Source organism: Urocitellus parryii, chromosome 9, assembly GCF_045843805.1.
Source record: "Urocitellus parryii isolate mUroPar1 chromosome 9, mUroPar1.hap1, whole genome shotgun sequence".
Classification (NCBI taxonomy): Eukaryota; Metazoa; Chordata; class Mammalia; order Rodentia; family Sciuridae; genus Urocitellus; species Urocitellus parryii.
In genome coordinates, this window is record NC_135539.1 from 105,826,877 (window position 1) to 105,839,923 (window position 13,047).

At 34.8% G+C, this 13,047-nt stretch overlaps 1 protein-coding gene and 1 pseudogene across 4 annotated transcripts in view; both read right to left on the reverse strand.

Annotated features, from left to right (window-relative positions):
- The window catches only part of Rps6kc1 (ribosomal protein S6 kinase C1), a 202,428-nt gene that overhangs the window by 26,728 nt on the left and 162,653 nt on the right, over positions 1 to 13,047 (reverse strand). For 3 of the 4 annotated variants that reach the window (XM_026387435.2, XM_026387433.2, XM_026387440.2), the window contains 2 exons: positions 4,387 to 5,985; positions 4,026 to 4,115 (listed from right to left, as the gene is read on the reverse strand). In XM_026387435.2, coding sequence (XP_026243220.2) covers positions 4,026 to 4,115; positions 4,387 to 5,985 — 1,689 coding nt within the window. The remainder of the gene's footprint in view (positions 1 to 4,025; positions 4,116 to 4,386; positions 5,986 to 13,047) is intronic. The other variant, XM_026387436.2, reaches the window with a different exon arrangement.
- On the reverse strand, positions 10,142 to 10,480 carry LOC113181782 (large ribosomal subunit protein eL33 pseudogene; annotated as a pseudogene).

Sequence of the window (13,047 nt, forward strand, 5' to 3'; positions counted from 1 at the left end):
AAAAGCACTTTGGACTTCTTCAATTTACACACATATTCACCTATAAATTCTTGAATCTGAAAAGTATTCAATGAGAAATATCAATGTAAATTTACAGCATTTAAAATTAAAGGCTCCTAATGGGGTGGAAAATAAAAGTGAAGGGCATGCTGACAGGATATCACATCAACATGTTTAAGACTGGAATGGGAAACTTAAATGGCTATGTTAGCATAATAACTAATGTATAAATAATCTTACTCACTTGAGTTAGACTGCATATTAAACTTTCAAATAGTCTTTTGTATCTTATACAGTTAATAGTATAAGTTCTATTTTCCAGCTGCTTATTTATGATGAGAGTCAAAACTGTTAAGAAAAAATACTGGTAGGAAAAGAAAAAAATTACACTCTTGACATCTTATTTTTCATTTATACTTAAAATGCTATAACAAAAATTTATTCTACATTATCAAGTGATAAAACATATAAAATTCTTTGTCTAAAACTGTATGTTTTATGTACAAATAGAAGTAAAAACAGAGTAACTAAAAGGAAGTCCTTTGGAGAAGAATAACCAGTCTACCCCCATTTTTGTTCTATAATCTCTCTCAGTGAAAAGCAGAACCTATCTAAAAATCTCCTCATAAGGTATCTTTATGGAAACTTGACAGTGTTATATTTATATTGTCATGCCAAACAATCTATTCCTACTTTGTGGACCATTTCTTTTGCTTTTTTCTTTCTGAACTCCATTCTGTGTGTCTATGGTATAAAAAGAGCCCATTTACCTTGAATAATGTTTATTTAAAATAAAACCTTGCTAGAGAATCACCCTGGATAATCTAAGGATACAAAGTGAACCTAAAAGGAATGGTTTCTACTTTGAAAACAGGGCTGGGTTTGATCAGTGCATTCGTATTCTCAAGACCCTCGTGATGGGTCTGCAGCTGCAGCCATTTATGTGCTGGCTTTTTCACAGATGTAGACAAGAGAAAGAGCCATGGTTTTTGTCTTTTTGTTGCTGGATTTGTTTTCTTTAATATTAAAAAAAAGGCAACTTAAAAAAAGTTCTTAGGTTGTAGAGACATATGAATATTGAACTTCCTTGGAAGTATGCATTGTTGAAATGACTAGGACTTTTAAAAATCTAAGATCATAAAGTTGGCAGAAACTATTCTTAAATAACAGAAGGTGATCATTTGCATTTCAAAATTTATCTATCTTGCCTTCCCCTCAATTAGACCAAAACATGTTGATTCACAGGTTTCTGTGTGTGTTTTTTCTGTTTTAAACTTATTTATAGAGCAGAATAATGGCCCCCCTGCTAGTTTGGCATTTGCTCAAGTTTCTGTCCATGTAAATCGAATCTGTTACTGGAAATTTTTCTCAAAATATAGAAGCACATCATCCACAAGATAAAAAAGACACACTGCTGATATTATAAAGTACAGGGCAGGTGGGTGATGTTTTTAGGACAAAAATATGATAAGGATTTCCAGGGGGGAAGAATGGTAAGGGCCCCATGCTGTTCAAACAAAGGTGAATCGTCCTCATCAGAATCTTGTGACAACTTCACTTTCAAACCAAACATGAGTGCTTAGCAGGCTTTAGAGTTACTTGCATAAAAACACCAAGGTTCGAGCTGGGGTAGGGAAAAGGGATTTGGGAGGGAACCATTTCAACCCTGGTGTTTGTAAGGGTAGATCAAGAAGTCTAACAACTACTGATTAGTGAGTTTTAAACACTAATGCACTAACATACTATCATTGTTTCCACCACCCTTTGAGAACAAGGAGGAATAACTATTTGTAGTTTTTATTAGTAGCTCTGCTATTCAGTTTCAAGAAAAACAGTAATTTATAAATTTTTGCTTCAATTCCCCCAGTATTGTAAGCAAACGGTTAGTAACGTGTAGACTTAACTGAGTTCTTTAACTAAGTTTGAGATCTTCTAAATTAGAACATTAACATGACCTTTCTATTAAGACTATGACTGGTTTTGTTTCACCTTACTGCTTAGGTTAATAGGCCCAAGTACTGGAGAAACTTTCCATACTATTCATGCACACAGTAATACTAGAACACTGCTAACACAACTAACAAAGCTTGAAGGCAAATCCCTTTATGTAAATAATTACAACAAAGCCTCTTTTTATACTAAAGGTTTGTTGTTGTTGTTGTTGTTTTTCCCCAAATGCTAGTGAAGGACAACCTGAAAAAGGACAGCGAAGGGAAAAAAGAAAAAAAAAAAAAATCCATTAATGGTACACTGCCACCTGCTGATGAACTATGAGAATGGTGATTTCTGAAAAAAGGCTTAAAAATTAGAATTCAGAAACTAATCTGTATTAAACAGAACACAAAATTGAAAGTATGTATCTGTTGATGAACGTATTATGGTTTTGTCCCACATATATTAATGCTCTCAGGATCCCAAGAAGTTATGGACATTAAAAAAACAGACTGTGCTTGAGACTAAAGAAAAATAATTTGCTTGAATGCTAAAATACCACCTTACTGATAAGGAAATAAGGAGCCAGATATAAATATTATAAGTATTAACAAATATACTTATGTACACTGAAACCTAACATGTAATTTCTTATCAAATTAGAAAGTTGGGTGGTGTCTATAAAACTAACAATCAAGACAAACAACTGGTTTTTTGTCCTATTTTGTATTTTATCTAAATACAAGATCTCACTGAATTGCTTAGCACCTCACTTTTGCTGAGGCTGGTTTTGAACTTGAAATCCTAGGATCTCAGTCTTCCAAGACCTGTGCCACCCCACCCAACCAGACAGGTAATTGTAATGAATCGATTTCTCTATGAAATTTTTGTTATTCCTTTTACTATATCACACCAATATGTTTTCAAAAATCAGAATCATGTCATCTATTTGAGGGACAAAAATTATAGTTTTGTTCTATTATCTAGGAAAAAATAAAATCAGTCCTAATTTGGAAAAGAATGTGACAGTATTAGTTCCCAATAGTTATTTAAGGAAAGTTTAAGCATATTTTCCTTATAGAATGAAAAACTTTGCTCTTCCTCTTCACTGTAATTCTTAACAATGAAGGTTGTAACTAAAAAATAGTAAATCTCTTTCAATTCAAATTATAATGATTTCCTGTGCAGCAGTTAAACAAGATAAGCATCAATACACTGGTAGGCTAGTAAGCACTAAATACTGTAATGACCAACAATCAAATAGATGATGTCAGCATAATCAGTTGAAACTCCTTTGGAAGTAGATGGAGGCTTCTTGGGGGCATCGGAGGTTGGGGGGTAGGGGCACCAGGAGTGAAGAAACTGTAGTCATCCAAAGATAGTAAGTGCTAGGCAAAGCAAACAAACTCTGCATTCAAATATAGCCCCATCCGCAATGATGAGAGAGGAAAAAGTAACTCAAACGTAATTCATATGCTTAACTTACCTAAAATTATCAATCAAGGACTTCAAACCCACAGAAATAAATCTCTTATTTTTAAAAATAAAGACAATACAATAAGGGCAGGAGAAACCTGTTGTGTCAATGTTTGGCTAAATGGGCTATTTTAAAAGAAGAACATGCTTCTTAAATTTTGTTAAATATAGAAAGAATCTTAAAACTGCATTCTAAAATGCCAGGTCTACTCATCACTGAAATCACAATGCATTTTTTTAATCTTTATCTATTTATAGCCTTAGGAATTTGATCCTTTAGTCAGCTACCTCTAACATCTTAATAAAAATCATCCATGTAAAGAGGGTCAAGATATCTAAAGTTAAGTCACTAGTTAAGTCATTTTAAGGAATTTATTTCAAGTTCTAAGGGATGCATAACCACTTTTTACAAGAAACACACACACACACACACACACACACATAAAACATACACCTATATACGATGGTTTTATTCCCCAAATTTTCCTTTTTAGAGGGTTAAAGAGATAACCAACCAATATGTATGTGAACTGCTAGTGAAAAATAGAACTTTTATAAAGAAAGGAGAGCTGCCGGACCACTTTTTCAAGTGAGACATTTTAGGAGATGGTTCTAACCTGGGGCACAGTACATTCTCTCTATGGCATCGCTGTCACAGGAATCTTCAACCTCACTCCACCTGCTAAAATACGTTAGCTGAATGTGTCCTAAAAACAAAACGACAGGAGAAATCAAAACATTTTTCTCTTCCATTTTCTGCAGAAGTGAACTGTAATTACTCCTTTTGTAGCTAAAAACAGTATCATTAAGAATAATGGCATCATTAAGTACTAGAAGCTATTACTGGGGGTGAATTTGCTGCACTGATAATGAAGCTCTAGACAGGAAATGAAGATACTAATTACAAGATAAAACGCCTACTCAGTTAATTGGAAGCAACAGCGAATAAAAAGAAATGCATTTGCAAAAGTTCCTGACCTCTATCATTCAATAAGATGTTGTTTGGGTTCAAATCGCGGCACACAATTCCCTCTCTATGTAAAGCATCAAGGGCTACCACCATTTCAGCTGCCCATCTTTGAATGCAGCCCTCTGGGATGTAAAACCTGGAGTTTAGTGCTAATTTTTTATCAAGGTCCTCAAAAATCTGATGGATTTCCTTCTCTCCTTCTAGTGCTAACATACTTTCTCCCTTCCTCTCAGAGTCTCTCTGGAATAAACAAGTAGATTCCTCTTTAGCCAAATCATCAGCTTGATCTGTAAACAGCAATACTTCCTCTGTTTTTAAAGTGTCTGTGTTTGCATTATATTCATTAGCACCTGAGAGGGGATTAGAGATATAGAATAAGCTTTCTTCTGTGGTGTTTGCAGTTACTGCCAACTCCGCCACTCGAAGTCCTTGCAACTCAGCATCTGAGCTGGGTAACAAAGGCAGGTCCCCTGAACTACTATGATCAACAGCTGCTACAAATAACACCCCAAGATCCTCCTGCGCATAGTGTGTCTCAGTTATACTACAGGGCTTGGGCCTAGAGTGATCACTCAGTTCCTCTGTGCCTTTTTCTTCAGGGGTCTGGCACTGTTCAGTACTAAGCCTGAGGCACAACACATCTGGGGCTTCCAACAGTTTGCTTTCTACCATGCCCACATTAGTCTGAGTAAACTTAGTAGGTCCCGTTCCAGCAGCTTCTTTTGTTGGCTCCGGTTCACCAGGGAGATTTACAAGAAGATCGGGTCTTCCTTCATCAGTACCACTGACATCATCAAAAGCAGCATCCTTAAAGGAAATAACTGGGACTGAGTCATCTGAGCCCCTGCTAATGGTGTCCTGAGCTTTGAACTCTACCTTGTTCTCAATGGAATTAAAACTCTTAGAAGTGCTGTCCCCATCTGGAAGAGTAAAGAATGGTTTCAAAGGTTCTGATTTTAGACTACACAGTTTTTCTCCAAAATCAAGTCCCAGGAGTTCACTTGTGCTATCCTTACTGTCTATCCTAAAGAACTCCATGGGGCTATTTTTTGATCTACTGAGGGAATCAGAGGTTCTTGGAGAACAAACTGCTTCTGGGTCCTCATCTCCAGGGAAGAACTTCAGGTCGTGGGCTCTCAGCTGAGTGCTAGGGCTGTCACTGTCAGCAGCAAGATGTGCTGGAAAGCTCCTACTGGCTTTGGTATCAATGTCATTCCCTTCAGTCTTCATGAGAGGCTCCTCGTTCAAAGACCCTGGTTCAATCTTTTCCTGCCCATATTCATTGCATAATGTTAAATAACTAGTAGTGCATTCTTCTTCTGAACTCGAACCGGAATCTGGCCATTTTGGAGAGCTGTCTTGGCCTTCATCTTCCTGGTTGCTATCATCTTGAGAACTTGGAGTAAGACTAGTCTTCAGAGGCAGAACTTTAAGTGTGCTTCCCCCATCACTTCCTCTGGATTCAAAGCTGCCACTGTCCTGAGAACTACAAGTTGGCTGCTGCCGGTGAACTTCAGTAAGTGTGGACTTTTTCACTTCCTTAATGTCAAAGCTTTCTTCAGGACTTCTGTTTAGAAATTTACTAATATATGACCAGAGTTTGCCACCTGTGAACAAGTACAAGCAAAAAAAACAATAAGATCCTTAAACAGATATTTAAGCAACTAGAAAAAAAAAAGTATTCTAATAATCATCAAAACCAAGTCAACAATACTCAATTAATGTCAAATGTGCTATAAAACAGGCATATTTAATAAAATTTGAAGCTACATTTCAATTTTATTATTGCTAACTGATAAGTATGGTTTCAAGTATTTTTCCCAATATCAATTACTTTAAAAAAATGACAACCTAGTTCTTTCTTTTGAAGGGAAATTAGTTATAGCAAACACTAATATGAAATCTCACAGCTAAAATCTTGCTTTAAGTTAACTCTTATTTAGTCTTAGAAACATCTGATTATGTCCTGGTCTGATTATGTAATAATTGGTCAAGCAGAAATACATAAATACCATTTGAACTTGTATACTACAATGAAGGAAAAAAATCAACAATATTGAATTGTTCCATTTTGAAAATGCCCAATCCAAGTCAGGCACAGTGGCGCACACTAGTAATCCCAGCAGCTTGGGAGACTGAAGCAGGAAGATTGTGGGTTAAAAGCCAGCCTCAGCAACTTAATGAGACCTAAGCAACTTAGAGAGACTGTCTCTAAATAAAATATTTTTTAAAAGCCTGGGGATGTGGCTCAGTGGTTAAGCACTCCTAGGTTAAAACCCTTGTACCAAAAAAAAAAAAAAAAAAAAGCCAAAAATTGAAGGAGAAATTTGGCATCTGGTAATATAATTTGTCTTTAAATGACATTATTTTTCCATCTTATGCTCCCTGATACATGTTCATATGTTATGTAAGCTCAACTAAAGCCATTGAGAAAGATTAATTGAGTAGCAATTAATGAGGTAAGTTATTATAATTCTGATTCTGTATTCTGATTTTTATCTATAAAACTAAACTAAAATCACTTAAAACACTTTTGCAGAAATCAAATAAACATAAAATAATTCAGCTTTTTACCAATAATATTTGTTATGTAGTTACTTTACTATTTGTTATGTAGTTACTTTACCATTTTTTTTGTTTTATTTTAACCATTAAAAATTCAAAATTAGAGGTTTTCTGCTAATTAGAATCTTTATATAAAAACTAGAGTATCAAAACCCCACAAATGCACTGATTAAAAATAATAGTAAAAGAAAGATAATTAATTAAATTTGATCCAGAAATCTTAAAAGCAGTATATAGGGAGGCATACTTTATAAAGATAGATATAACTGGCTCAGAACATTTTTAATGTCACTATTAAGCAACATATATCAAATGTAGCTAAATCTTAAAGAAAAGTAACCATTGACAATGAATGGCATGAATAAATCAGCAGTTGCATCCAAGAATTTTGCATTTTACATTTCATTTCTAGAAATTCCATAAATACCCAAAGCACTGTGCCTACCACCGAATAAATGATCAGTAAAGGGTAAGTGTCATAATTATCAATCCTAGGATCATCATGCATCTCTTTCTACCAATGATCCAGTTAAGAGACTTCCCCATTTTGATAACAGTGATGTAACTTTTATGTCTCATTTTTTCTTACCGGAAGCTTTCTGTCCTCTTTGGAGTATACTCAATGTTTCCATATGGTTTTCAAATTCACACTCACAAAGGAGCTATGCATCAATTCCAGTCTAAAGTCTTCTGACAACAATAACCACATTCTTCTGAGCACACTTACCTAAACTTGGCACCCAAACAATAATGCCTAACCCTGAAGCTGAGATCCTTATGCAATCCAAATAAAATGACACTGTGGTTTTTGATTCTCCAGGATGATGACTCCTTTGAGGGAAGGATCAAGTCTTTTTCACCTTTCTATGCCTACTGTCTACATAGTACGCAGGACATGGAAGGCACTAAGCCAATGTTCAGTCAGTCGATAACACATCATGAGATGTGCCATCACCACATACAAGTTTCAGTATCAGCAAGAAACACGACCTGATAAAATTCTAGGAAGTTTCCTTCACTCTTAGGCCAATGAATCTAAAATTCAATGTACTTAAATTCTTTATTTTTGTCCTCCAAATCACATCTTTCTGTCTTCCAAATCACTCTAGCATAAAAGTTTCAGACCAACCTTGAATTTTTTTTTTCTTTTCTTTGCTCCTCCTACATTTGACAAGTCTCCAAGTCCTATGAGTTCTAACTACAGTGTTTCTCCCAGGCATCTCCTTCTTTTCATTCCTTTAGTTATTCTGTGCTTCTGGGTATAATGCTATAGCCACAACTAGACTATAAAGTCCCTACTATGTCACTCTATCATACTAATTGTTGTCCAGTTAAACTTCCATTTTAGCCCAGATCTTATCATGCCATTTCTCCATTTAAGAACTCAAATCCCTCTACATATTGAACCATCTAACAACTCCCCATAGGCATTTGAACCCCTGGGTAATACAGTACCAATTCATAATTGGGTCCTCTTCCCCTACTCATTACAGAATTCACTTGAATTAGACATACCCACATAAACCCAGGCTGGGCTTTTTCTCATTCTACACCTACCACTTAAAATTTTTTCCTATTAGTTTCCTTGAATATCTGCTTGTCAAAATCCTACCCATTCTTGAAAGTGTTTCAGAATCTGTTCTTTTTACCAATTTCTTTGTATCCCTTTACAGGATATATAATTCATATATTTTACGAATCCTCTACATTATTTGGTCCCTCATATGACATTTACAACATTCTACTTCATATTAATGTTACTTTTATGCTTTTATTATTTCCTTTACCAGATTGCAAGATCTTAATAACTGCAGAGGATTCTACCTAGCACTAGTGAGTTAATAAATATTTATTAAACTGAGTAATAACAAGTGGTATCTTCACAATTTTTTAAAATCCTTTCAAAGAAAAAGGTGTACAAGTACTAATAATGTCATTTTAGAAGAGGTCACATTTTCTTCCTAGTTTAAAACTAATATAGAGCTTTACTGTAAAACTTTTCAAAAAATACAGAAAAGAACAGGAAAATAGAAAAGACAAAAATTTAAATTATCTGTAATCCCACCACCTAATGATAAACACTATTAAGTCATTACTATACTTTCACATTTTTTAGTCACAAATAACATCATAAACATTTCCTAATTTTTATGAGAAAATGAGCTTGAATGGATATATAGCATATCCATGCAACAGATGTTGTGATACAGTTAAATGTTCTTCTGTTGTACATTTAAGTTGTTTTCAGTTTTTTTACTATAAGAATTACAATAATAAATATTATTACATACAAATATTTGCATTCTTTGATTATTTCATCAGGACAGAATCCCAAAATTGAAAATACTGAATCAAGAAGCATGTTAATGTTTTTGGTACGTGTTGCCAAATCACTCTACCTTCTGGTAAGTAATGTGCACAGCGCCATCCTGATGGCCAAACTTGCCCATTTCAGATAGTAGCAAGTTTGGGTTGAGAATTTGGCTCACTAGTAGAGCACCTGCCTGGTATGTATGAGGCTGTAGGTTTGATCCACAGACTTAAAGAAAAAAAATTAGAAAGTTTATCCATTTGATAAATCAAGTATGGTATTCTATTTAATTTCCATTGTTCTCATTATTAGATAAATTTTTAAATATGATTGTCAGTGTTTTATTTATGGAATCTGTTTCCAGACTAAACAAGCACTTTAACATCAACTACAAAAACTGTTATTTTTAAAGGGACAAAACTCTTTTAGTTCTTTCCCATTCTCTGATGGGTGCTCACTTAAATTTATTGTTCCTAATGCTCAATACTGAACTACAAAAACAATATTTTGATCAAATCACATCCTTTTTTCAATTATAAAAATATAAAATCACATCACCTACAAGAGCACATGATTCTAACTAAAGTCTCTCACCCACAAAATCTGCTTGGGTTTTCACTTTCTGCAGAGTTGAGATCAGGCCCAACATAAAAACTTATACAAATATCACTATTATTATTATTATTATTATTATTATTATTATAACATTAAACAACTTTTAAAAACTCTGTTATTGCTAAATCATAAAATATAAATAGAAAACACCTAAAATATTAATAATTTTAACACTTTAAGAATATGTAAATGATATTTTTCTTTTTATTTCTTTTTTTTTGTTGTTGTTGTTTAACAAGAGCACAAATTCATCTTATTTATTTTCCATTAGTTTAAATCCTTGAGGGGTACAGCATCACACGGATTCTGTGTCCAGTGACCTTAGCAGGAAGGTTGCTTCAGAATGTGGCCTGAACCATGCCACTGTTTCCATGGCACAAGTTACCTTTCCCCATATTACTCTGGTTTTGTTTGGCTTGCCACCAGGAGTCACTATGTTGTTTTTTGCTTTGTACACATAAGCACATCTTTTGCCCAAGTAGAACTTGGTTTCATTTCTGGCATAAACACCTTCAATTTTTAGAAGAGCTATGTGCTATGTGCTCCCTTTGGTTCCAAAGACCCTGCTTATAGCCAGCAAAAATGGCTTTGCACCATAGCCTTCCAGACATATATGGCTTTTAGAAATCCTGTTGGCCAGCAGGCCTCCACAGGCATTTTTCTAGGCCCTTTTGAAACAAAGTTGCAATTACTGAAGCATCTTAAGCTATAAAGATAATAATTCATAAGGGTTAAATAAAATTATCTCCTTGCCTCTCATCACATTTTAATTTACTGTCTTTCTACAAGATTGCACAATAATGTATTAATCTGCTTGACCAGAATTAGGACTTAAAGTTAATATGGATGATCAAATATTGTTATAGCAATGATAAAAATCATCTTTTGACTCAGAAATTCCATTTCAGAACATCGTCCTACAAATAATTTTTAAGAACAAGACAAAATAAGAATGCACAAGGATATACATGTACAAGTACTGGGAACAGTTTTTAAAAAATAATTAGTAAGGGAATAGATAAATTATGGTAAATCTGCACAATCATTTTATATCTACTCAAAAATATCACAGCAATATTTGCAAATACAAGATGTTTACCAAGTACCAAGTACAAGTCTACGTATTTTGCATTTATCAACCATTTAATTTTCACATCAACCCTATAAAATGGTAGCTAACTATTATTATTCCTGTTTTGCAGATGAAGAAATTGAGACACAGAAAGGTTAGGACCCAAGGTTGCACAACTAGTAATAACAAATCAACATTTCTGCTCATATAGCCTGGCAATGAAATCCTTTTTAAACACTACACAACACTGGCTTTCTTAATATAAATCTACTTGAACTCACAGGGAAAGGGTCCAAGGTACATTGCAAAGATGGGGTGGGGAAAAGCAAGATAAAGACACAAAATAATCATCTGTATTTTTAAAAATCAAATAAGTGAGGAGTGTATGTTTATACATAGAAAATTTTTTGGAAGATGCATAATAAACTGTCAATAGTGTCTATTTCTGGGGAAAAGGTAATTTTTACTTTTATATGCTTCTTTATAGTTTTAATTTATTTGCTTATAGATTAGTTTTATACATTTTTTTTTTAAAAAACCTAGCTAAAAAGGGAGAATCATCTTACTACTTTGGTCCCTTGGGGAGAAATTCTTTCCCACTACTATTTAGTATGTCAACAATCCAGGACTTTTACAATCTTTGTTTTTCAGCCTGGCCTTTTTTCCAACAGGCTCAGTACTCTATGATTACACAGAGCATTGACTACACACCAAGCATTCTGCTATAAGGATATGTGAGGAATATTATATAATCCTGATTTTAGGAACTTACACACCTTTCTTCTTCAAATAGAGTTAAGAGGTTAATTTAAAAGAATAAACATTTTAAACCTCTCCCCAAAAATCTTGTCTGTTATATCCCACTTCCTTCTCAACACCACCTGAATAATAAGTACCTACAGAACTGAATCCTGCATTTTTTCCTTCTAAATCTATTCCTTCCACAGCTTAGTAAATGGAAAGTCCATTCTTTCAATTATTTAAGCAAAAAACCTTAAGAGTTATGTAAGGCAGAATCATGCCAGTTCTACCTTCAAATATAGTCAGACTCCAGTAACAATCCCACCACCACCACTACTAACTATGAATATGGTTATAAGTATGCCTCCCAAAGATTAAGGTGTTGGAAGTGTGGTCCCCAGGGTGGCAATGTTAACAAGTGGTAAGACCTTGAAGAGTAGAACCTAGTGGGAGGTCCTGAAGTCACTAAGACCAAAGTCCCCCACTGGATTCCTGTCTCACCACATTATCTCTTGTTTGCATACACACTCCTACTACTGTAATACCATGCACCATGAGGACCTTACCAGAACCAAACAGATTTTCGCACCATGGCCTTGAACCTCCAGAACTACAAGATAAATAAACCTCGCTTATTTATATAATACTCAGCCCAGGATATTTTGTTATAATAACAGAAAATGAACTAATACAAAAACCTGTCCAATCTGCCATGATTTTCATTTGAATTGCTGTAACAACCTCCAAGTTGTTCTCCCTGATTTTGCCTTTGCCCTCCTATGTTCTGTTTTCCACAAAACAGTGAGAATGATTTCTACATTGTCACTCCTTTGCTCAGTATCCCCCAATGACTTCCTATCTCATTTAGAGTAAGTCAAGTTCTTAAAGTTGCCTATGAGACCATACGGAATCTGCCTGTCCTCCTACTCACTCCTCTAAACTCAGCCCCATCTCTTCCCATTCTCTCTAGCCACACTCGTCCTGCTACTTCTTACACACCAAGCACTCTTCTGAGCTTATGCACTCTTTTCTCTCTTGCCAAGACATTTTCCCTCACATATTCCCTCACATTGCTCCTCCTAATTTCCTTCAGGTCTCAGGTCAAATGTGCCTTTCTCAATCAAGTGACCTCCCTATATAAAACAGCACCGCTCTGACAAGTCCCTTCCCTCCTTTTCTTGATTTTCTCCTTAGTATTTATCTCCAGCTGACACACATTCATTTATATACTTGTTGTCTGTTCCACCTCTACACAATGGAAGCTCCACACAGGCAGAGTCTTTGTTTTAGTCATTGTTGCACTAGAACTTCACCTGGGCTCCAGTAAGCACTCAATACATTTCCAACTGAATGAATTAAAAACAG